Here is a 26,211-nt window from a genome sequence, read left to right as displayed (position 1 = left end):
ATTATCATGCTAAGCAGTCTATCTTCAGAAACAGACATCTGCAATTAGCCACCTCTATTACCGGCTTGGAGGATGCTGTTGTGATTCTTATAAAGTGGCAGGGCATGACATCTCCCGCCAGACTGAAAAGGCCTTGAAAGACAGCAGTGTGCTTAAGAGGGAATTCATCCACCGCACGGATGGACGGACAGATAGCCAACTTCAAAGACCCTAACGACTCATTACTGTCCTCCTAATGTGGGGAGGACGCCCCACATCTCTCCCCACGTCTTTACTGTGGTCCTCTCTCCTCTAGTATCTACCCTTTCTCCCCTGTTCTCTTTCCTCTCTCGCCGCTACCCGGGTTCTCGTTCTCTTTTCTCTGTCCCCTGTTCTCTCCCCTCTCTTCTCAGTCTCCTCTCGCCGGCCAGCAGTGTCCTCTGGGAATAATGAGCTTGGCCAGTTAAGACAGAGGAGCTGATGTGAGCTGCCTTCCTATGTATGGCTCAGTGGTCATTGCCATGTGCCCTTGTGCTTGTATCGCCTCATTTAGGTTCGAACCCCATCCCTTCTATCTACTGCATCGTCTCCTCAATGGCTTTTGTCTTGTGAAATGATCATGCTTATGAGCAAAGAAATATCATTACCATTTAATCCACCTGTGTATGCCATGAATACTGCCCTTCCCATTGTGAGGCCACCAGTCATGTCAGAGAAATTAATCGGATCCTTGGTTGTTTTGTGCTGTTTAATAAGATAATGCTGTTTTTTGACGTTATTGCATGATTCCTGTTTCCGGCGGTCATGTGTTGAATGTCTGTTTGTGTATTAGGAAGAGAGATTGAGAAGGCAGGTTAGGTGCCATAAAATTGCTCAGGGAGACAAGTCTGGTAAATATAATGAATCCACAGGACCTTGAGCAGATTCTCTTCACCAGGTGTAAGAGACACAAACAAAAGCACCATAAAAGAAAAGCCTAGTAGAACCCCGTCAGTACGGCTCCCTCAGGCTAGCTGTATCTCCCTGGAGTTTCCCCTGAGGACTACACCATTCTGTCGTTCTGCTTAATAAGATAAAATATAATTTGTAAAACAGAGAGCCAAGTCCTTGCCACAACCTCCAGCAGGTCCTTCCTGAAGGTGGATTAAGTTTCTGGTCTATTGATGCAAAAAGCCATAAGCCAGGGAACATTGTAGGCTGTGTTATTGTCTTGATGGCCAACAATTACCCTGGCGCTGCCGCATTGCATGGAAATCAGATTTAATCACTCAGCATCAGCAGGCAGTGATTCATGGGCCTTCAGTCACAATGTCGGCTGCCTTTTGTTACCCAGCAGGCTGTGGGGACATGAAAGCTTCACCCAGAACCGTGCATGCGTGTGTGCGTGTGTGTGTATGGGTGTGTGTGTGTGTATATTTGTGATTGCGTGTTGAGGATTTTTCATTAGGCTCCATTCAAACTGTCATCAGGGGAGAAACTAGCAACCTGCTAGCTTGTTAATCACCAGCATCATCCAGGCTGGTGGGAGTATAGACCTCTGGTTCCCATCAGCCCAAATGGCTGGAGCTGGAGAATCTGGCACATCAGCAAAACAAAACAGAAAATAATAACAGGAAATATGGAAGAGGCTCCAGTTTATGGGTGATTTCAATCTGCTGCCACTGCACAAAAGAGGGTTTTATTAAACTAGAATTGATACGCCCTCCAGATTCTGCACCAGCAAATTCAGAGGTGTGTGTGCATCGTCTGCGTACCCTGTTTGTCTCTGTGGTTGTTGTCGTTATGTTGAAGAGTTATTATGAGGATGGGGACTTGCCAAAATGCTGCCATCAATTGTTATGTTTATGACAGTGGAAACCTCATTTCATGTCATAACAAGCAAAAAAGCTGCACATCAGCTTGCAGCACAAATTCCACAGTTGGACGCTGCTGTTCTTGCAGTTTCTAAAGTGAACTCTACCCCAGCAAGTTGTTTACAGTGGAGTTTGTGTGATGAGTGGAATGTTTTTTCTTTCAGATCTCAGAGGCAGAATGGGACGACCTCCTGGAAGAGTTTGAAGAGAAGAACTACCTCAACGCCAGGCGATGGAAACCAGGCCAGGACCCGTACAAACTGTATGCCTTCAACCAGAGAGAGAGTGAGAGGATACCCAGCAACAGAGTTCTCAGAGACACACGTCATTACAGGTAACCTACACAGCACACGTACACAACCCATTCATGTGTGTGTACCTTCATGCACACTCGTATGTGTGTTTAAGTGTGTGAGAAGGCATTTTGTGAGGATGAGTCATTTCCATCTTAATGGCGCTTATTATGCCAGATCACTCTGTCTTTCAAACAGGGCTGCATGTGTCTGCTTCTGTGTGAGCTAACGATGGCTTGTTTCCTCACATTGGATATGGTTTCTAGAAGATGAGATGGAGTTGATCTGTGTAGCAGCAGCTACAAGCTGCATAGAAATAGATAATTGCCACATGCGCTGCAGTTTGTGTGAAAACACCCCACTTCATTGGTGGGTGGGTGCTTGCATTTGTCCTATTTCACACATGTACAAGTGTGTATTATGTGTGAATTGGAAATTCGTTTTTTGCATATCCCACTCCCCCTGAGACACCCTCGGCGAGTAGGGTCACGGCCAGGGATCAGCCATTATTGACGGCGACCCTGGAGCAATTGGGGTTAAGTGCCTTGCTCAAGAGCACATAGACAGATTTTTCACTTAGTTGGCTCGGGGATTCAAACCAGCGACCTTTCAGTTACTGGCCCAATGCTCTTAACCGCTAGGCTACCTGCCGCCCCCATTACCTTTGCTTTTATTCGCACACTCCCAATTAGACTAAAACCATTAGTCTTAAAGTGGATATCATTCAATTCCTCTCACTGCATGACTGATGTTTCAAATGCCATTAAGCAACAAATCCTACATGAATCCCTGAAAGACTGATTCCACCGGAATAAGAAGAACACAGAGGATACTACTATAATAGTGGAACACATACAGATGCGGCAAATATCACACAGCAAATATCAAACACTGTGTTTGCAAATATCATAGGATGATTTTTGACCATAGAAACACAGACTTGGCAACTTCCACACTCAATTGTTGACTGGTGTGATGTTTTCATGAATGAAACCAGTTGAGCGTCATGCTGACAGAGCCTACACTCTCTAAATGTTTAACTAACATACAAAAACCCTTAGGAGGTGAGAAAATCATGTTATTTTACACAGACTAATCTGCTGGCATGAAATGTTCATTTTAGAGCACTATGCTCTATTTCAACTTCATTTGACAGTGATGTTAAGCTTCTTTTTCATTCTGTTTTCAGTACTATTTAGCTGCTTGCTTTTAACTGAAAATTCCACCCCAAAACTATCTTGCATCATATGGGGATGATTTCTGTATTTTGACAGTTATACAGTACCAGTCAAAAGTGTGGACACACCTACTCATTCAAGGGTTTTTCTTTATTTTTTACTATTTTCTACATTGTAGAATAATAGTGAAGATATCAAAACGCTGAAATAACGCATATGGAAGCATGTAGTAACCAAAATAAGTGTTAAACAAATCAAAATATTTTGTTGATTTTAGATTCTTCAAAGTAGCCACCCTTTGCCTTGATGACAGCTTTGCACACTCTTGGCATTCTCTCAACCAGCTTCATGAGGTAGTCACCTGGAATGCATTTCAATTAAGAGGTGTGCTTTGTTAAAAGTTAATTTGTGGAATTTCTTTCCTTCTTAATGCGTTTGAGCCTATCAGTTGTGTTGTGACAAGGTAGGGGTGGTATACAGAAGATAGTCCTATTTGGTAAAAGACCAAGTCCATATAATGGCAAGAACAGCTCAAATAAGCAAAGAGAAATGACAGTTCATCATTATTTTAAGACATGAAGGTCAGTCAATACGCAAAATTTCAAGAACTTTTAAAGTTTCTTCAAGTGCAGTCGCAAAAACCATCAAGCGCTATGATGAAACTGACTCTCATGAGGAACGCCAAAGGAAAGAAAAACTCAGATTTACCTCTGCTGCAGAGGATAAGTTCATTAGAGTTATCAGCCTCAGAAATTGCAGCCCAAATAAATGCTTCACAGAGTTCAAGTAACAGACACATCTCAACATCAACTTTAGACCGGTGGAAAGCTGTCCTTTGGTTTGATGAGTCCAAATTTGAGATTTTTGTGTCCAACCGCCGTGTCTTTGTGAGATGCAGAGTAGGTGAACGGATAATCTCTGAATGTGTGGTTCCCACCGTGAAGCATGGAGGAGGAGGTGTGATGGTGTGGGGGTGCTTTGTTGGTGACACTGTCTGTGATTTATTTAGAATTCAAGGCACACTTAACCAGCATGGCTACCACAGCATTCTGCAGCGATACGCCATCCCATCTGGTTTGCGCTTAGTGAGACTGTCATATGGTTTTCAACAGGACAATGTCCCAAACCACACCTCCAGGCAGTGTAAGGGCTATTTGACCAAGAAGGAGAGTGATGGAGTGCTGCATCAGATGACCTGGCCTTCACAATCACCCAACATCATCCCAATTGAGATGGTTTGGGACAAGTTGGACCACAGAGTGAAGGGAAATCAGCCAACAAGTGCTCAGCATATGTGGGAACTCCTTCAAGACTGTTGGAAAAGCATTCCTCATGAAGCTGGTTAAGAGAATGCCAAGAGTGTTTAAAGTTGTCATCAAGGCAAACGGTGGCTACTTTGATGAATATAAAACATCAAATATGTTTTGATTTATTTAACACTTTTTTTGGTAACTACATGATTACATATGTGTTATTTCATAGTTTTAATGTCTTTACTATTATTCTACAATGTAGAAAATAGTACGAATAAAGAGAAACATTAAATGAGTTGGTGTGTCCAAACTTTTGACTGGTACTTGAAATCTTGATTGCTGACAAGCAAATCATTTGGGGACAATGTCAGCAATGCTCCCTGCCTAGTAGACAGTTAAGGACACTGATGCGCCTCTCAGCCATACTCCCATCTCTCACAGATTCTATTCATCCATGCTGGAATGAAGGGTGAGAATTGAACGACCTATATTGATTTTCACTGTTAGTGGTGTGTTTGTCTCCAGCCCTCAGGAACCGCCTGCTTGTTAGCTTCAGCAGAAAAACCTGTTTATGTAATTCATGTGATCTGCTCAGACCAAACAAAGGAGAAAGAGAGATGTGTGTCTTTATCATACACTTATTGTCTTGCATGTCGTTTAAATTTTGTTTGAGCTAGTTGTCCTGTACTGTAGTTACCTAGTTGGGTATGTGGATGATCTTCACAAATCTTTATCATGCATTTTTACTGGTGGAGAAAGATTTGCTGCAATGTTGATGAACATGGGGCAATTACTAATTTATGACATTTCTCTAAGTTGCTTATGAGCTATTTTCAAATGAACAACTGCACACCCCAATCTGGGTCAGCCTACCAGCTTTGTTTGGAGGTCCAGATTACTGTAAATCCATGAAAGTTTAAACATGGAAACTGCATTTGGGGAAAGTGGGATAAGTTGAGCCATTGTTTACATTCAGCATCACTCCGTCAAGGGAAATATAGTATTCTTTATAACAAATATATCTACATATATTTCAGGATGTTGTGTATCCCTGGACATAATCAGAATTCATGTAAACATTGCAGTTTTGAAAACATATCTTGTCCAAAAAAAATGTCTTTTGGCACAACTTTCTATGCTTCCATTCTTAAGTTTCGCTTTTGCGTCTTTTACTTTAGGTATTGTAGGTTTTATGAGGTAATTAAAAATATATTTCACAGCGGTTTAGATGGTACAATGATTATCTACAGTATGCATTGCTTGTTTTGTTACATAAACTGATATTAGGCAAACTATTAGAATTTTTGCAACCAGGAAATGGCAAGGCGATTTCTGCATATTGCACCTTTAAGCATCTTTTAACACAGACTTAACACCTTACAAACACTTTGTACTTTTTCAACACTTTTAACATAGGTCTGGCCCTGCTGTTACCTCATATCCCAGCAATAATGCCTTGCATTACGCCTGAGAAGAAAACACTTCAATTTGCTCAAATTTGCTCAACTTGCTCAATTTCCTCAAATTTGCCCAACTTGCCATTGACTATTGAGTCAACTTACCCCATGGCCATTGGTTCAACTTACCCCAAGGCAAACATTTGGACCATATTAGCCCACACAGTTACAAGGATGCACTTTCATGCTATGTGTTTAAGACCTTATAGAGATCCCAACTGATGTATAGAACAACCTTAAAAGTATCTACTTTGGTTTAGATAAAGTCAAGCATCATGAAAGTTCTAACACAATAAATTCATTTGACTTGGTGAAAATCGTTTTTTTGGACCTAACCTGCTTACCAATTTTTCCATGTGGTTTCTTCCATCACAGACTCTATGAAATGATGACCTCTTTCTAAATATTTGGTCAAATTAATACTTTTGTGTATGGCTTCCTATAAACAAGGGTGGCTCAACTTACCCCTTTGGTTCAACTAACCAGTTAGTATCTTTTGGACACAAATGGAGAGTTTTCCGCAGAATCGGTTATTTGCATTTTGTGACCTATAAACATGTACTTTGAGCACAAATCGAACTGCTTAAGGTTAGCCAAGATCCAGTTGGAAAAGCCAAATTGAGAGTTAAAGTTTGCCTTTGCCCCAGGTATGGCACTGGAGCTTTTTGGATGGTTGGTTGTTGCTGATGAGGCTAGGATAGAAAGCCGTTCCTTCTTGTCTCATTGATCGGGTCCGTCACACGGAGCCTCAGGCTTTTCCACACATTGACCTGGCTTCTACCTGTCTGTCAACCATTGTATCGCTCCATCGCTTACAAGACAACAACTTGTCTCACTCCCTCTCTCATCTTTCAGGTCCCCCTGCGGAGAGATAGGACATGTGTGGGAATGTGTGTGTGTGGTTATGTGGGTGTCTATGTATGTGTGTGTTCGTGTGTGTGTGTGTGTGTGTGTGTGTGTGTGTGTGTGTGTGTGTGTGTGTGTGTGTGTGTGTGTGTGTGTGTGTGTGTGTGTGTGTGTGTGTGTGTGTGTGTGTGTGTGTGTGTGTGTGTGTGTGTGTGTGTGTGTGTGAGAGAGAGAGAGAGAGAGAGAGAGAGAGAGAGAGAGAGAGAGGGAGACTGAGTGTGAAAGGTAGAAATAAGTCAGGTATTGATTGCTCTTCTGTATTTGGCTAACACCAGATCTACGGTCAGCCAGTCACCAGGACATGTCCTCCCGTGTTTGGCTATTACACAAGCAGCCTCACCCACCTCCGGGACACACACCAGTCCAGTTGAATAAACTGTGCCTGGCATCCAGCCTTTGTTTAGGAATTCATATTTACTCAAAACCTGAAACCTCAACTGCATTTTGCCGTTTCAGCAGGTCTGAAAATATATCCTCACACTGTCTGCCAAGTCTCTATTCACTGTAATATTTATGTTGAATTGGTGCCAGTGAATATTCACAACCGTCACTCCTCCCTGCTCCTGCAGACAGACAGACAGACAGACGCTAAACCCATTCTATTATGTTATGAGCTGCCAGCCTACAGCCCAGAGTGACCTTCCTATAGCAAAGCCTTTCATAACGGAAACATTCACTCACTGTCGTGGGGCTCACTAGTCGCCACACCTAGCGCTTTTCTCCACCTGGAAGCTAGGCTGCTTTGAATGTGAGGAACATGTTGCTGTGGCATTTCGTATGCCGTGCAGGGTGGTTCAGTGCGGGTGGTGGTTTAGGAAGGCAGCTGTGCTTAGGGAGAAAGTTTGCGCTCCATATTTCCCCACAGACTCCCCTCCGCCTCTCAGTCGGCCATCGATCTCCATTGAAGCACAGTGCTTTAGTAATTACACAGAAAACACAGCACAGAAAATGAGTTAATTGCTCTCTGATACCACCTGGGTTGTTGTTGTCGTAGCTGGGTCTAAATGTGTTTTGAAAATATACCAGGCTTTACTGACTCACTTATGGCCTGTTTATACCTGAAAAGCTCTATGTTGATCAAAGAAATGACCATGATCTATACGATATTGATAACTCCTGTCCTCCACCCTCCTCTGTTTGTGTGTAGAGCCTGCAGTCCACTGTACCTAAATCAAACATGAATCATTCAACTCCTGTCTGTCTCCTAGTAAAACATTGTTGCAGCTCTCACAGCTCCACAGGCTTGTTTATAAAGCCGAGGAAGGCTATTGAACAGGGTGAGTTCTCTTATAGGAGGGGTCATTTTTCATATTTGATTAAAAAAGGGGTTGTATTGAAATTGGGATTGCTGAAGCGCACACCTCACACAAGGTTCATTTCACAACACATTCTCACTCATATTACTGTAGAGAACTTTCACCACCTCTTTTAACCTAACGTTTCAGATGAATGGCTAAAATTTGATCAAAGTTTCTCACTCAAATTATATTTACTTTTTGCACTCAGTTTATTTAAGTGTTACCTGAATTTTAAAAAGCTTCAACTTGAGAAAACTTTGGCAAAAAATGCAGTCAATTTAAACGGATGTGTTTGCTAAAATTGTCTAATATGTTCATTCATTGTCTAATATGTTCATTCATGTATTTGAATTTGACACTGTTGACATTGGGCATGTTCATTTATACAGTAATTATTATTCAATATGTCCTCACCCAGGACTTGAACTCACTACCTCTTGGGTCATGGCATTCCAACCTTCCTGCTATGCAACTATGTCTGTGTCAATTATCACTTAATTTCACCATTCTGTCTTCATTGATTTGATTTACTTATTTAAGAAACTTTCGTATTTTCTGTATAGTTGTCACTTATTGGTGGGGCATATTACTCTGTTTAAATTAATATTACTTCTTAATCACTGTCACGCCCTGACCATAGAGAGCTTTTTATTCTCTATGTTGGTTAGGTCGGGGTGTGACAAGGGTGGGTTATATAGGTTATTATATATCTATGTTGGCCTGGTATGGTTCCCAATCAGAGGCAGCTGTTTATCGTTGTCTCTGATTGTGGATCATATTTAGGCAGCCATTTCCCCATTGTGCTTTGTGGGGTCTTGTCTATGTCTAGTTGCCTGCGGGCACTACATTTGCGTCACGTTTTGTTTTGCGCTTTATTGTTTTCTGTGTGTTTCACTTCCAAATAAAGAGGATGGAACCATACCACGCTGCATTTTGGTCCGATTCATATTACAACGATCGTGACAGAAGATCCCACCACTCACGGACCAAGCAGCGTGCACAGGAGGAGAGGGTATCCTGGGCCTGGGAGGATATCCAGGAGGTAAAGACATCCTGGACTTGGGAGGAGATAATGGCAGGAGACGAAAGCCTTCCATGGAAGCAGACGCAGGCGGTGAAGGAAGGACAGCGACAACGCCGGGGTTCGTGGCCACGACGCAAGCCCAAGAAGTAGCCACAAAAACATTTTTGGGAGGGGCACACAGGGTGGTCGGCGAATTTTAGGTGTGAGTCAGAGACCGTCGAGGAGTTATTGGACAAATTGGAGGAGAGTGAACGGAGGGGAGAGTTAGAGACCTTCGAGGAGTTATTGGACAAATTGGAGGAGAGTGAACGGAGGGGAGAGTTAGAGACCTTCGAGGAGTTGTTGGACAAATTGGAGGAGAGTGAACGGAGGGGAGAGTTAGAGACCTTCGAGGAGTTATTGGACAAATTGGAGGAGAGTGAACGGAGGGGAGAGTTAGAGACCTTCGAGGAGTTGTTGGACAAATTGGAGGAGAGTGAAGCGAGAGAGCTATTTGTTTGGCGTAGTATGCACGGCATTCGCCCTGAGGAGCGTGTTAGCCGTCCGATGCCACCTGTGCCAGCTCACCATACTCGTCCTGAGGAGCGTATCATTTGTCCGGTACCATGTGGACCGGTTCTACGCACCAGGTCTCCAGTGCGCCTCCACAGCCCAGTACGTCCTGTGCTAGCTCCCCACACTCACCGTGCGGAGTGTGTTATTGTTTCGGCACCATCTGTGCCAGTTCTACGCACCAGGTCTCCAGTACACCTCCACAGCCCAGTACGTCCTGTGCTAGCTCCCCGCACTCACCGTGCGGAGTGTGTCATCGTTCCAGCACCATCTGTGCCAGCTCTTTGCACCAGGTCTCCAGTGCGCCTCCACAGCCCAGTACGTCCTGTGCCTGCTCCTCGCACTCTCCCTCAAGTGCGCCTTCCCAGTCAGGTATGTCCTGTGCCTGCTCTTCGCACTCCCCCTGAAGTGCGTGTCACCAGTCAGGTACGTCCTGTGCCTGCTCCTCGCACTCTCCCTCAAGCGCGCCTTCCCAGTAAGGTACATCATGTGCCTGCTCCTCGCACTCTCCCTGAAGTGCGTGTCCCCAATCAGGTACGTCCTGTGTCTGCTCCCCACACTTGCCCTGAAGTGCGTGTCCCCAGTCCGGTGCCACCTATGCCGGCCCCACGCATCAGGTTTCCAGTGCGCCTCCCCAATCCAGAGCTTCCGGCGACGAGTCCCAGTCCAGAGCTTCCGGCGACGGTCCACAGTCTGGAACCTCCTGAGACGGTCCACAGTCCGGAACCTCTTGAGACGGTCCACGGTCCGGAACCTCCTGCGACGGTCCACGGTCCAGAACCTCCAGCTCCATGGCAGGAGCCTTCCTCTGCGCCAATGTCCAGTCAAGGCACGGCGTCCAGTCCCGTGCCAAGGCAGGAGCCTCCAGCGAGGGTTCCCAGCCCAGAGCCTCCAGCGAGGGTTCCCGGTCAAGAGCCTCCAGCGAGGGTTCCCGGTCCGGAGCCTCCAGCGAGGGTTCCCGGTCCGGAGCCTCCAGCGAGGGTTCCCGGTCCGGAGCCTCCAGCGAAGATCCACGGTCCGGAGCTTCCGGCGACGATCCACACCCGCACCAAAGCCACCACTGAAGCTGACATATCCGCGAGCGGAGTGGATACTTCGCCCCACACCGGAGCCGTCGATGACCACCCGGACCCTCCCCTATTGAGTCAGGTTTTGCGGCCGGAGTCAGCACCTTTGGGGGGGGGGGGGAGGGTACTGTCACGCCCTGACCATAGAGAGCTTTTTATTCTCTATGTTGGTTAGGTCGGGGTGTGACTAGGGTGGGTTATCTAGGTTATTATATACCTATGTTGGCCTGGTATGGTTCCCAATCAGAGGCAGCTGATTATCGTTGTCTCTGATTGGGGATCATATTTAGGCAGCCATTTCCCCATTGTGCTTTGTGGGATCTATGTCTAGTTGCCTGCGGGCACTACATTTGCTTCACGTTTCGTTTTGCGCTTTATTGTTTTCTGTGTTTCACTTCCAAATAAAGAAGATGGAACCATACCACGCTGCATTTTGGTCCGATTCAACGATCGCGACAATCACTATGATAAATAACATTTTGTGTGTACTTTTAACATAAGCGCAAAGTGTAGCAATACAAGGGCCAAATATGTAAATTAAAATGTTGTATGTTAAAGGCACTATGTGTGTGTAATCAGTTTCACAGCTTTTTTTAGGTAATATGTGCAAATACTCATTTCTAATTGAATGAACATATAAGGCAATTTGAGCAAACACATAATTTGAAGTTGACAACATTTTCCATACGTTTTCTCATGTTTGGACCAACAAAAAAAAAATATTATAATATTTAGTTGAAACAACATGTTTCAGTGTTCGTCAGATAACCTTCGTACACAGTACGCAACATCAAAAGACAGTTGAGTGAAAGGTTGAGTGAAATAGTTTGAAATGTGCTGGCAGGAGCCATCATCTGTCAATATTGAACGATGACACAATGCTGGCTACCAGAATGTTTTTTTTCTTTTACAGAATTTACAGAATCTCTACCTCCTCTGTTGCACTAGTACCAACAACTCTACGATTCCTTAACTTGAGCAAGTTTAACCAGAGCCTGTGATCATGTGGCTGGGTCTGCGTTATAGGCAGAGGGAGAGAGAGAGAGAGAGAGAGAGAGAGAGAGAGAGAGAGAGAGAGAGAGAGAGAGAGAGAGAGAGAGAGCGAGAGAGAGAGAGAGAGAGACAGAGAGTGATTCACTATGGTGAATCACTAAAACAATACAAAAATACACCATGGAAAAAGAAGGAACAGCACGTCACAAATCAGCTCAATATAATTGAAGAATCCATAGACTACAATCACTTCTGGGAAAATTGGAAAACACTAAACAAACAACAACACGAAGAGTTATCTATTCAACATGGAGATGTATGGTAAACCACTTCTCCAATCTTTTTGGCCCTATAACAAAAACATATACAGTACCAGTCAAAAGTTTGGACACACCTACTCATTCAAGAGTTTTTCTTTATTTTTACTGTTTTCTACGTTGTAGAATAATAGTGAAGACATCAAAACTATGAAATAACACAAATGGAATCATGTAGTAACCAAAAAAGTATTAAACAAATCAAAATACATTTTCGATTTGAGATTCTTCAAAGTAGCCACCCTTTGCCTTGATGACAGCTTTGCACACTCTTGGCATTCTTTCAACCAGTTTCATGAGGAATGCTTTTCCAACAGTCTTGAAGGAGTTCCCACATATGCTGAGCACTTGTTGGCTGATTTTCCTTCACTCTGCGGTCCAACTCATCCCAAACCATCTCAATTGGGTTGAGGTCGGGGGATTGTGGAGGCCAGGTCATCTGATGCAGCACTCCATCACTCTCCTTGGTCAAATAGCCATTACACAGCCTGGAGGTGTGTTTTGGGTCATTGTCCTGTTGAAAAACAAATGATAGTCCCACTAAGCCAGGCCTGGGCAATTATTTTAGAATATATTTTTGCCATTGTGGGCCAGAATCATATTACAGGATTATACATCATGTGTATGACTGTGTTGACAGATATATCTACTGTAAATCACATCCAGATATACTACTTATTTTACTTTTTTAACATGCACAGAAATATACCACATCCATGTTCTCCTTTTGGTAGGTATTTTCATTATTAAACATGCAATGAACTACATGGAGGGAAAAGTACACTATGCATTCAGCACCACGGACAGAACTCTTGTTAACGGGTGTGCACAAAAACACAAGAAAGAGAGAGAGCTCAACATTACATTTAAACTACTCAATCAGTGTGATGAGTGAAGTCTCTGATGGGCATTGACTAGAGCAGTGAAGTCAGGTATAGTTTCTGACTAGAGCAGTGAAGTCAGGTATAGTTTCTGACTAGAGCAGTGAAGTCTCTGATGGGCATTGACTAGAGCAGTGAAGTCTCTGATGGGCATTGACTAGAGCAGTGAAGTCTCTGATGGGCATTGACTAGAGCAGTGAAGTCATGTATAGTTTCTGACGTCGCTATGAGCAGGATTACTGAGAGGTGAGAGTCAGTAGGAGATGATCTGTGCCTTGACTTGTTATATTTCATCACTGAAAATGTCTGTTCACGTACATAGGTTGACCCACACAGTACAAACATCTTCTGAGCATGACTCCTAATCTTTGGAAAGTTTTGTTCATCGAGAGATGCATAGAACCTCGTCAGTGACATTGTTTTGAATAGTTCTCCAATCACTGCATCAGACTGAAGATCGATAAGCTCAAGTTGCAGGTCAGTGGGAGTGTTATCCGCATTGAAGGTGAAAGGAGAGGAAACCAACAGCATGTCATTTTCCAACACTTTGAAATCCTCAAAACGACGACAAAACTCACCGTTCAAAGCATGTAGCAGCGATGTATACTTCTTCCGCTGGTCATCTGATAGAGAACAGACTAGTAGTGTCGGAAGGTGGGTGAGATTGTTGGCTTCTACTTGGCGGGTCAGGAGGAGTAATTTTCCCTTGAAGGCTTTGACAAGACTGTACATCAGATGTGCAAAAAGGCCTTTCCCTTGTAGTTTGGAATTCTGTTAATTCATGAGGGCCATGATGTCCACAGTGAAGGCAAAATCAGCCAACCATTCTTTATCTTGCAGTTGAGGGAAATCCACATATTTCCCTTTCATTTGCAAAAACTCAGCAATCTCCGACTTCAGGTCCCACACCCTTTTAAGCACCTTCCACAAACTCAGCCATCTCACATTTGTGTGGTAGGGGAGATCTGCATGACCCAACTCTGTCTCTCCTGACAGTGAGACAAACTTCCTGTGGTTTAAAGATTTTAAAGAAAAGGTTTAAAGATTTTGCTCTTATGAAGTTTACCACTTTAGTGACTGTATCCACAACGTGTGTCACGTTCCTGACCTTGTTTTCCTTTTGTATAGTTGTGTTTAGTGGGTCAGGACGTGAGCTGGGTGGGCAGTCTGTGTTGTTTGTTCTATGTTAAGTGTCAGTGTTAATTGACCTTGTATGGCTCTCAATCAGAGGCAGGTGGTTGACGTTTTCTTCTGATTGAGAACCATATATAGGTAGGTTGTTTCACATTGTTTGTGGTGGGTGGTTGTCTTCCGTGTCTGTATGTCTACCACACGGGACTGTTTCGTTTGTCGTTCGTGTATGTAGTCTGTCCCTGTTCGTGGGTTCTTCGTAGTTTGTAAGTTCTCAAGTCAGGTCTGTCTACATCGTTTATTTGTTTTGTAGTCTGTTAAAGTGTTTTCATTATGTCATATAACAACGCTGCGCTTTGGTCCAATCCCTACTCCTCCTCTTCGGACGAAGACAACCGTTACAACGTGGCTCATTTTCAGAACACATTTACAGAGCACCTCCTGATGGATAATGCAATGCAGGAAAAAATTATCTGATCTCAGTTCAGCTCAGTTACTTGATCTTGTATCCTTTTCAAAAGGCCAATGCTTTTTCCTGTCAAGTTTGGGTACCATCAGTGGTTACACTGGATAACTTTTCAAAACTCTGTCCCAGCTTTGCCACACACTTATTAACCTCCTCCAATAAATATTTCCCTATGGTTGTGCTCTTCGTTGACTGCACTGAAGCAAGCTCCTCTGTAATTTCAAAGTTTGGGGTTATGCCTCGTAAGAATATAAACAATTTTCCAGGGCCAAGGAAAAATAGGTGAAATCCTTTACCCTGTCTTTCAACTGTTGTTCCATATTCTCTGCGATGTCCTCAACACGTTGTGTCACTGTTCGTCTTGACAGGGAAACATTTTCAAACAGCTCTTTCTTGTCTGGGAAGAGTATTGCTGCAGAGTCAATTAAACATTCTATAATGAATTTGCCCTCAGCGAATGGCTTGCTATATTTAGCAATTTTGTGGGACAGTACATAGCTAGCTCTCGCAATTCTGTCGTTTGCTGAATGCAGTTTTGTGAAAAGTCCTTGCTGCTTTTGCAACTGAGAAAGCTACTCTTTCGATGCACTTGCCCTCTGCTCAGAAGACATATTCCTATATTTCTCTGCATGCTTCGTCTGGAAGTGTCGGGACAAGTTGTAGTCTTTCAAGACAGCGATGCTCTCTTTGCACACTAAGCACACAGCTTTCCTTGATACCTCAATAAAGAAATATTTCGATGTCCACTCTTGCTGGAACACCCAACATTCATTGTCCACTTTCCTTTTCTTTGAAAAACTCATTTAGAGCAAATTCTAGCTATCTACTATTTGTAACTGTGACGTGTGTGTCAGCCTGTCAGTCACTGTCTGTCCTCGTGCAGTTGTTATTTATACGTGCCTTCAAAATAAATGTCCCACAAGCGGTGGGAGTTAAATCATTTCACAAATGTGAGTATACATTGGGCTTTTAATTTGAATAACAAATAATTTTTTCAAACTCTTTATGTGATCTGAGCATAATTCCGAGGGCCATTTTGAATCAGGTTGCGGACCGGCCTTTGCCCAGGCCTGCACTAAGCGCAAACCAGATGGGATGGCGTATTGCTGCAGAATTCTGTGGTTGCCATGCTGGTTAAGTGTGCCTTGAATTCTAAATAAATCACTGACAGCGTCACCAGCAAAGCACCCCCACACCATCACACCTCCTCCTCCATGCTTCACGGTGGGAACCACACATTCGGAGATTATCCGTTCACCTACTCTGCATCTCAAAAAGACACGGCGGTAGGAACCAAAAATCTCAAGTTTGGACTCATCAAACCAAAGGACAGATTTTCACCAGTCTAATGTCCATTGCTTGTGTTTCTTGGCCCAAGCAAGTCTCTTCTTCTTATTGGTGTTCTTTAGTAGAGGTTTCTTTGCAGCAATTCGACCATGAAGGCCTGATTCATGCAGTCTCCTCTGAACAGTTGATGTTGAGATGTGTCTGTTACTTGAACTCTGTGAAGCATTTATTTGGGCTGCAATTTCTGAGGCTGGTAACTCAGAACTTTGCCTCTGCAGCTGAGGTAACTCTGGGTCTTCCATTCCTGTGGCGGTAATCATGAGAGCCAATTTCATCATAGCACTTGAAGGTTTTTGCGACTGCACTTTAAGAAATGTTCAAAGTTCTCTTTCCTTATTTGAGCTGTTCTTGCCTTAATATGGCCTTGGTCTTTTACCAAATAGGGCTATCTTCTGTATACCACCCCTACCTTGTCACAACACAACTGATTGGCTCAAACACATTAAGAAGGAAAGAAATTCCACAAATTAACTTTTAACGAGGCACACCTGTTAATTTAAATGTATTTCAGGTCACTACCTCTTGAAGCTGGTTGAGAGAATGCCAAGAGTGAGCAAAGCTGTCATCAAGGCAAAGGGTGGCTACTTTGAAGAATCTCAAATATAAAATATATTTTGATTTGTTTAACACTTTTTTTGGTTACTATATGATTCCATATGTGTTATTTCATGGTTTTGATGTCCTCACTATTATTCTACAATGTAAAAAACAGTAAAAATAAAGAAAAACCCTTGAATGAGTAAGTGTGTCCAAACTTTTAACTGGTACTGTACATGATTAAATACAAATCTTAGAATCAACTATTAAAGACTACCAGAACCCACTGGATTCTCCAATTACATTGAATGAACTAGAGGACAAAATACAAACCCTTCAACCCAAAATAGCCTGTAGTATTGATGGTATCCTCAGTGAAATGACAAAATATACAGACCACAAATTCTAAATTGGCTATACTTAAACTAACCTCTTTAACAAAATCCTAGGCTCTGGCTTCTTCCCCAATATTTGGAAGCAAGGACTGATGACCCCAATCCACAAAAGTGGAGACAAATTTGACCCCAATAACTACTGTGGGATATATGCGTCAACAGCAACCTTGGGAAAATCCTCTGCATTATCATTGACAGCAGACTCGTACATGTCAAATTGGATTTTTACCAAATTACCGTACGGCAGACCACGTATTAACCCTGCACACCCTAATTGACAAACAAACCAACCAAAACAAAGGCAAAGTCTTCTCATGCTTTGTTGATTTCAAAAAGCTTTTGACTCAATTTGGCACGAGGGTCTGCTATACAAATTGATGTAAAGTGGTGTTGGGGGGAAAACATATGACATTATAAAATCACTGTAAACACATTTTTTTCCAAAGGACCGTGGGGTGAGACATGGTTGCAGCTTAAGCCCCAACCTCTTCAACATATATTTCAAAGAATTGGTGAGGGCACTAGAACAGTCTGCAGCACCCGGCCTCACCCTACTATAATCTGAAGTCTGCTGATGATCTGGTGCTTCTGTCCCCAACCAAGATGGGCTTATGGGGAGGCTGGTATTCTAGAGGTTAGAGCGTTAGGCCAGTAACCAAAAGGTTGCTGGATCAAATCCCAGAGCTGACAAGGTAAAAATCTGTCGTTCTGCCCTGAACAAGGCAGTTAACCCACTGTTCCCTGGGCGCCGAAGACGTGGATGTTGATTATGGCATCCCTCCGCACCTCTCTGTTTCAGAGTTGTACAACGGAATGCATTCAACTAAAATGTGTCTTCCGCATTTAACCCAGCCCCTCTGAATCTCAGTAAGACAATAATAATGGTGTTCCAAAAAAGGTCCAGTTGCCAGGACCACAAATACAAATGCCGTCTAGACACTGTTGCACTAGAGCACACAAAAAACTATACATACCTCAGCCTAAACATCAGCACCACATGTAACTTCCACAAAGCTGTGAACGAGCTGAGAGACAATGCAAGAAGGGCCTTCTATGCCATCAAAAGGAACATAAATTCGATATACCAATTAGGATCTAACTAAAAATACTTGAATCAGTTATAGAACCCATTGCCCTTTATGGTTGCGAGGTCTGGGGTCAGCTCACCAACCAAGAATTCACAAAATGGGACAAACACCAAATTGAGACTGTGCATGAAGAATTCCGCAAAAATATCCTCAATATACAATGTAAAACACCAAATAATGCATGCAAAGCAAAATTAGGCCGATACTCGCAAATGATCAAAATCCAGAAAAAAGCAGTTAAATTCTACAACCACCTAAAAGGAAGCGATTCCCAAACCTTCCATAACAAAGCCATCACCTACAGAGAGATGAACCTGTATAAGAGTCCCCTAAGCAAGCTGGTCCTAGGACTCTGTTCACAAACACAAACAGACCCCATAGAGCCCCAGGACAGCAACACAATTAGACCCAACCAAATCATGAGAAAACAAAAGATGATTACTTGACACACTGGAAAGAATTAACAAAAAGCAGAGCAAACTAGAATGCTATTTGGTCCTAAACAGAGAGTCTACAGTGGCAGAATACCTGACCACTGTGACTGACCCAAACTTAAGGAAAGCTTTGACTATGTACAGACCCAGTGAGCATAGCCTTGCTATCGAGAAAGGCTGCCATAGGCAGACCTGGCTCTCAAGAGAAGACAGGCTATGTGCACACTGCCCACAAAATGAGTTGGAAACTGAGCTGCACTTCCTAACCTCCTGCCAAAAGTATGACCATACTAGAGACACATATTTCCCTCAGATGACACAGATCCACATAAACTCCCATATCTGGAGGGAAACCAATAAACCCCAGTATCTCTACTTGCACACTCATCTTCTGCACATCTATCACTCCAGTGTTTAATTGCTATATTGTAATTATTATCCTACCTCATTTGCAAACACTGTATATAGACTTTTTCTATTGTATTATTGACTGTATGTTTGTTTATTCCATGTGTAACTCTGTGTTGTTGTTTGTGTCGCACTGCTTTGCTTTATCTTGGCCAGGTCGCAGTTGTAAATGAGAACTTGTTCTCAACTAGCCTACCTGGTTAAATAAAGGTGAAATAAAAAATAAAATAAATAAAAATGTAGACATAATATTTCATTTGAAATGTCTTTATTCTTTTGGAGTGTAATGTTTACTGTTCATTTTTTATTGTTTATTTTGATTTGGTTTATTATCTTCTTCACTTGCTTTGGCAATGTTAACATATGTTTCCCATGCCAATAGACCCCTTGAATTGAATTGAGAGGGGCCCTTGATTAACGCCAGCAGGGGCCCCTGGCTGCTCTCTCTAGTCCTGTGGTGTAAAGCAGAGGAAATTGGTCTGTCAGAAGAAGCCTGAGGGGTCTAGTATTATCCTCCAGGACCTGTTCACTGTCCTTGTCCACTCTCCTTTCTCTCTCTCTCTCTCTTTTTTATTCATCTTTCTTGTCCTGCTGCCTAATGAAATAATTCATGCAAATGGTGTGGACTATAGAGCAGAGCGGCGGGCAGATGATATAGAAGGAGAAGGCTGATCAGCTAGCCAAGCTTTGGGGCTGGGGGTGTACTGGGTGGTGTGTTCTGTTGCTCTGACAGTCAGTAATGGGCATGTAGATCTCGCCTAGAAGGCCAGGAGCTTAGCAGAGTTACAGCCGGACGCGTTCACAATCACACCCCCTGAGAGAGCCAACGCACACACACCACACTAGCACTGCACAAGGAGGGAGGGAGATCACTGCCGCATGTCCACCCCCTCTTTGTCCATTGTGTGTAGCTCTCTCTCCGTCTGTCTCTCTCACCAGCTTATGTTTTCCTCTGTCTGTCTGTCTGTCTGTCTGTCTGTCTGTCTGTCTGTCTGTCTGTCTGTCTGTCTGTCTGTCTGTCTGTCTGTCTGTCTGTCTGTCTGTCTGTCTGTCTGTCTGTCTGTCTGTCTGTCTGTCTGTCTGTCTGTCTGTCTGTCTGTCTGTCTGTCTGTCTGTCTGTCTGTCTGTCTGTCTGTCTGTCTGTTTGTTTGTTCACATTGCCATCACTGGACAGTTGTTTTTGTTCTAGACAGCAGCCAGGGTTCCAGGCAAATGCAATCAACTTCAGCTTCAACTCTTTGATTGAATTATCCCAAAAACAGGCTAAACTACAGAGTCCTCTATTACAAACGTAGACGTCACCACCTTATTTTAGCTGCTGAACTAATGACATTTTCACACTAACTCCACAAATCTTTTCTTCAGTTCTTGTCTTGTACATACACAGAAAGTTTGTAGGATCTGTCTATGTCAGTCATGTCTGTTTCACCCCATCTCACCTTGATGTTCTATTTCAGCTCACTCCTCCTCGGCCTGTCTTCACTGACAGGTACTAACTCTCTCAGGTGCCTTGGCTACAGAGAGGGAAGGCTCCATGGCTGGATGATTGACATAAAAAAGCACCAGGGACTCCTGAGAAGATCTGGTCTACCAGACTAGGTTCAAATCAGATGGTTAGCTAGCTGGTTACCTGACCCATTTCACTGGGCTAGTGACAGCTGTATAATCCTGTGTGTGTGGTTGGCGGTGCATATTTTTACACTTGTTAGGGGTCTGTAGGAATGTTCTTCACTTCCTTATTGTGATTCGGGGTTGCTAAATAGGGATGGTGGTCTCTCAGTAAGACTGCCTCACTGCCCTCTGACATCATTAAGAGTAGTTGTTAAAGTGCCAGGAGGGTCTAAAAAATAAATAAATCTGTGAGCAGCAATGAACGGGGTTCACAGGATGACAGAAAGGACACAAAATCGGTTGGATAAAGTAAGCACTCTATCATGTAGAAACTATCTTCCTTTATGTGCAATCAGTGAAAACAATACCATGTTCATCTCTCAATTCTTTCTTTATTTACTTTACCTTTATTTTAGCAGGGAGTCACCATTAACTTCTTATGGCTGCAGGGGCAGTATTGAGTAGCTTGGATGAAAGGTGCACAGAGGTGCCCAGAGTAAACGGCCTGCTCCTCAGTCATAGTTGCTAATATATGAATATTATTTTCACTTCCTACTGCTTCCACTAGATGTCAACAGAACTTTGTCTGATGACTCTAATGTGAAGGGGGGCCGAAGGAGACAGGAATGATTCACCACTGCCATGAGGTGACCACGCATTGAACACGCGCGTTCACGTGAGAGGCAGCTCCGTTCCATCGCTCAACTAATTGGAACGTTATTCAAGATGTATGTTAACAACATTCTAAAGATTGATTCAACACATCGTTTGACATGTTTCTACTGACTGTTACGGAACTTTTGGACATTTCGTCACGTTATTGTGGACGCGCTTTGTGACTTTGGAATTGTTTACCAAACGCGCTAACCAAAGTAGCTACTTGGACATAAATAACGGACATTATCGAACAAATAAAGCATTTATTGTGGACCTGGGATTCCTAGGACTGCATTCTGATGAAGTTCATCAAAGGTAAGGAAACATTTATCATGTATTTTCTGGTTTCTGTTGACTCCTCAGATTATTGCATGGTTTGCTTTTTCCGTAAAGTTTTTTTGAAATCTGACACAGCGGTTGCATTAAAGAGAGGTATATCTATAATTCCATGTGTATAACTTGTATTATCATCTACATGTATGATGAGTATTTCTGTTGAAACAATGTGGCTATGCACTATCACTGGATGTTTTTGGAACTAGTGAATGTAACGCGCCAATGTAAACTCAGATTTTTTTATATAAATATGAACTTTATCAAACAAAACATGCATGTATTGTGTAACATGAAGTCCTATGAGTGTCATCTGATGAAGATCATCAAAGGTTAGTGATTAATTTTAGCTATATTTCTGCTTTTTGTGACTGTTATCTTTCGCTGGAAAAATGGCTGTGCTTATTGTGGTTTGGTGTGACCTAACAAAATCGTTTGTAGTGCTTTCGCTGAAAAGCATATTTGAAATCTAAACTTTGGTGGGATTAACAACAAGATTACCTTTAAAATGGTATAAGACACATGTATGTCTGAGGAATTTTAATTATGAGATTTCTGTTTTTTAAATTTGGCGCCCTGCACTTTCACTGGCTGTTGTCATATCATCCCGTTTGCAGCCATAAGAAGTTAAGACCCATGTCTCTTTTTCAAGGATCCTTGCATATACAATTCATAGAATAAAAAAATATAATATAATATAAAACAAGTAAAATACAGTACGACACAAATTGCACAGACAAACATACCACAAGGATGATGCAGCCGTTTTTATCTGAATATCAAATCATTTCTGGGTAACAATTGAGTACCTTTCTGTGATAGTTTTCCATTAAAATGGCCAAAAAGAAACAAAAATAGCTTCTTAGCAAAGATCAATTTCTCAAGCAAGAATTTTGCTAGAACTGTCTGGGAGTGGTTTTGAAAACTGTAAATTAGCTGTTATTGGCAGAGACGTTTGGAACGCTCTTTCTTCTTGGTCAATTAACTAATTTACCGCATGGTGATGTCACCATGGAAGGCCAAGACTCCCTCCCACCAAACAGGCTGAAATTTCAAGTGGTCTTTTCAAACAGCTCTTACACGAAAGGAGCATATTATTACAACCTCATAGTTTTGAAATATATATAAAACACAGTAAAATTAAGTGTTTGACTGCACTGGGCCTTTAATGTATTGAGTATATATGCCAATTCTGGGGTCAACTAATGTTTTATGTTAAAAGGGTAATCCACCCCCAGAAATAAATATCATGAAACTCCTGTCAATTTGGTGAAATTATATGTTCTATCAGTGGGTAAAATAAAACATTTCCCCATGATTTAACTTATAAGTGGTTTGTCTGTGAATTCAGGAAATTGTGTAGGAACGCGTCATATCTACATGGTTCACTGGAAATAGGGGATATTACATTTCACAACGCTCCATATCACCAAATCAGCCAATAGATAGTATGGCCATATTTGTCTAGAACACATCCATCCGTTTATATCCTCATGACAAAGTATATACTGTATTTTGCTTAGATGTGCTCAATCTAAACAGTGTACAAAATTATTCAATTATTCAACTCAGTTCAACTCGCAATGCGCCTTGTGTGTCCAAATCCACATTGTCTTCCATTGACACTTTTGTTTGGTACACCAGGACCATTCACAGCTGAGCTATTATTTTATTTATTTATTTTTCAAGGGAGGCCAAATGCTCGCTGGCTTTCCTTGCCTTCAATGCTACATGCGGCAACAATGTCATACTCTGACCAGACAGCATCGGATAGATACGCTACACCTACTGAGACAGAGGGGCGCTGTTTTGTTCTCTCGGATGCTTTAACCGGTGAGATACATTCAGCCTCTTGCGAATTGAAGAATGTTTATGAAACACAGATAGACGAAAGATAAATAATGTTGTATGTATTTTTCAATGAACTGTAGCTCCCCAGTGCCGGCAGCACTCATGCAGCCCCAGACCATGACACTCCCACCACCATGCTTGACTGTAGGCAAGACACACTTGTCTTTGTACTCCTCACCTGGTTGCCGCCACACACGCTTGACACCATCTGAACCAAATACGTTTATCTTGGTCTCATCAGACCACATGACATGGTTCCAGTAATCCATGTCCTTAGTCTGCTTGTCTTCAGCAAACTGTTTGCGGGCTTTCTTGTGCATCATCTTTAGAAGAGGCTTCCTTCTGGGACGACAGCCATGCAGACCAATTTGATGCAGTGTACGGCGTATGGTCTGAGCACTGACAGGCTGACCCCCCACCCCTTCAACCTCTGCAGCAATGCTGGCAGCACTCATACGTCTATTTCCCAAAGACAACCTCTGGATATGACGCTGAGCACGTGCACTCAACTTCTTTGGTCGACCATGGCGAGGCCTGTTCTGAGTGGAACCTGTCCAGTCAAACCGCTGTATGGTCTTGGCCACCGTGCTGCAGCTCAGTTTCAGGGTCTTGTCAATCTTCTTATAGCCCAGGCCATCTTTATGTAGAGCAACAATTCTTTTTTTCAGATCCTCAGAGAGTTCTTTGCCATGAGGTGCCATGTTGAACTTCCAGTGACCAGTCAGTATGAGGGAGTGTGAGAGCGATGACACCAAATTTAACACACCTGCTCCCCATTCACACCTGAGACCTTGTAACACTAACGAGTCACATGACACCGGGGAGGGGTGTACTCACTGTACTCACTTTTGTTGCCAGCGGTTTAGACATTAATGGCTGTGTGTTGAGTTATTTTGAGGGGACAGCAAATGTACACTGTTATACAAGCTGTACACTCACTACTTTACATTGTAGCAAAGTGTCATTTCTTCAGTGTTGTCACATGAAAAGATATACTCAAATATTTACAAAAATGTGAGGGGTGTACTCACTTTTGTGATATACTGTATCTACCGGTTCTTAGATTTGCTTTCAATGAGAATTACAGATCAATAACTTCTATTTGAATCTGGTCGGGTCATCCAAAAAGGTACATATTGCAGCTTTAAGATGAATGCATTACTTGTAAGTCTCTCTGGATAAGAGCATCTGCTAAATGACTAAAATGTGCATGTAAATGTCTATAGGCTTACTGCTAATGTATGTTGTCACTCACCCTATATAGACGCCCTGCTAATCATGAGTGCCGTAACTACGCCACCTTTGGCTTTTTCAGGCTTTCATTCAACAGCATTGCATTACTGTCAGAAAAGCGGCCATGACGATCTAAAGTACATTCAAATAAGTCAGTTTCAACACCTGAAAATCATTACAGAATGTTCTTTTGGTGTCGGCCTACAGTTTTCTGTCCTATTAACATCATATGAGGGCCGGTGTGCCCAGTCAATGTCTCTACAGTACCATGTAGGACAAACTGAATGATGATGTCTCGTTCACCTCTTCATATCCACTATTACATCCACCCAGGTAACACTGTTTTCTTCCTGGTATACACTCTCTCCTTGTTCCACTCAGATGCTCTCTACTCATCCATATTCTCATGTAGAAACCTCATTTAAACCTCATTTCCTCCTGCTGCTTGTCTGTGTCTTAGGGTTTTGTTACCCTGCTTCCTCACAGGTAACCCCTTCCCCAGCCTGGTCATGGTGCACTGGGCTGGGTCCTGTAGCGCAGGGAGGATAAGGAGAGGGAGGCAGAAAGAGAGCGAGACGGATGGACAATAAAGTGGCGAGTCATCAGCTCTGTGGTAGCCCTGTATGGAGCTGTCATTGTGACCAGCGGGAGAAACAGATGACAGACAGACTGGCACTGTGGGTGTGTTAGAGGGCGTACCCATCAGGGGCATTAAGCACCCCGAAAATATGAGGGTGCACAAAGTATGTGAGGATGGCTGGGGGGTAGTCCAGAAGGGTGCACGGTGGAGAATTTTTCATTTTTTCAAACACCTGAAACAGCTTTTTCCAGCAATCTAGAGCCATAATCATTCAAAATTCTGCATATCTAAGAATACTTCTTGAGCTGTCTGTATCCTCCTGACTGGTGGGTATTTTTTAAATTAATACATATAAATATGCTTCTCTGCATCTCTGCTAAAATCTAGTTAAAAGATTGAAAGGAATGAGTCTTATTCAGTCCATTTAGTAATTGCTTGCTTTTCTAAAGTCTACCAACCTTGCCAGCCGGCATGCCAGCTAGGATAGTTAGACAAGCTAGCTACTCTATCTTGATTGACAGTCTGAAATTGCTTCTTGGTAGCTAGTTAGGAGGTTGGGAGATTGGGAACCTATCTGGGCTAGCTAAAGCCAACTTCATAAAATTGTGGCTAGTAGTATTACAGAGAAAAACTAAATACATATAAAATCTGAGCGGACACTTGCTGTGCCCCCTATGGGCATGACACCTCTGCTCCCCATGGCTACACCACAGACCTTTTCTCTCACTCTCCAGTTTTGTCTCTCTCAGTTTACTCGCTTTTACTCTCTCTTTCGATGTGGTCCTTTCTTTTAGTGGCTGTTGCATGTTTCTGCCGAGTATCTCTTATACTACAACTCTCTCCTTTTCTTTCAGTGTTAAATGAATGCATCAAAAGTGTGTCCCATGACTGTCAGTGTTCCCCTCCCTCGTTTCACCAAGACTGGCCTCTGAACCACCCCTACATTCCTGACTACTTTTAAATGGATTAGTGTAAACTGATCATACACTTTAAGAACACTCAACACTATAGGATTGACCTCTCTAGCTGTATAGCATGTGCCTTTACTTTTCTATAATCTGCTTTTTGTCCTAGGAGCGAGAGAGAGAG

The 26,211-nt window shown here is 42.8% G+C and overlaps 1 protein-coding gene across 1 annotated transcript in view; it reads left to right on the top strand.

Annotated features, from left to right (window-relative positions):
• The window catches only part of LOC120019747 (polypeptide N-acetylgalactosaminyltransferase 14-like), a 137,724-nt gene that overhangs the window by 21,424 nt on the left and 90,089 nt on the right, over positions 1–26,211 (top strand). The window contains exon 2 of the mRNA XM_038963174.1: positions 1,997–2,166. Within this exon, the coding sequence (XP_038819102.1) occupies positions 1,997–2,166 (170 nt within the window). The remainder of the gene's footprint in view (positions 1–1,996; positions 2,167–26,211) is intronic.

Source organism: Salvelinus namaycush, chromosome 24 (genome assembly GCF_016432855.1).
Source record: "Salvelinus namaycush isolate Seneca chromosome 24, SaNama_1.0, whole genome shotgun sequence".
NCBI lineage: Eukaryota > Metazoa > Chordata > Actinopteri > Salmoniformes > Salmonidae > Salvelinus > Salvelinus namaycush.
The sequence above is the reverse complement of the archived record's forward strand: the minus strand, read 5'-3'. Positions and strand labels throughout refer to the sequence as shown.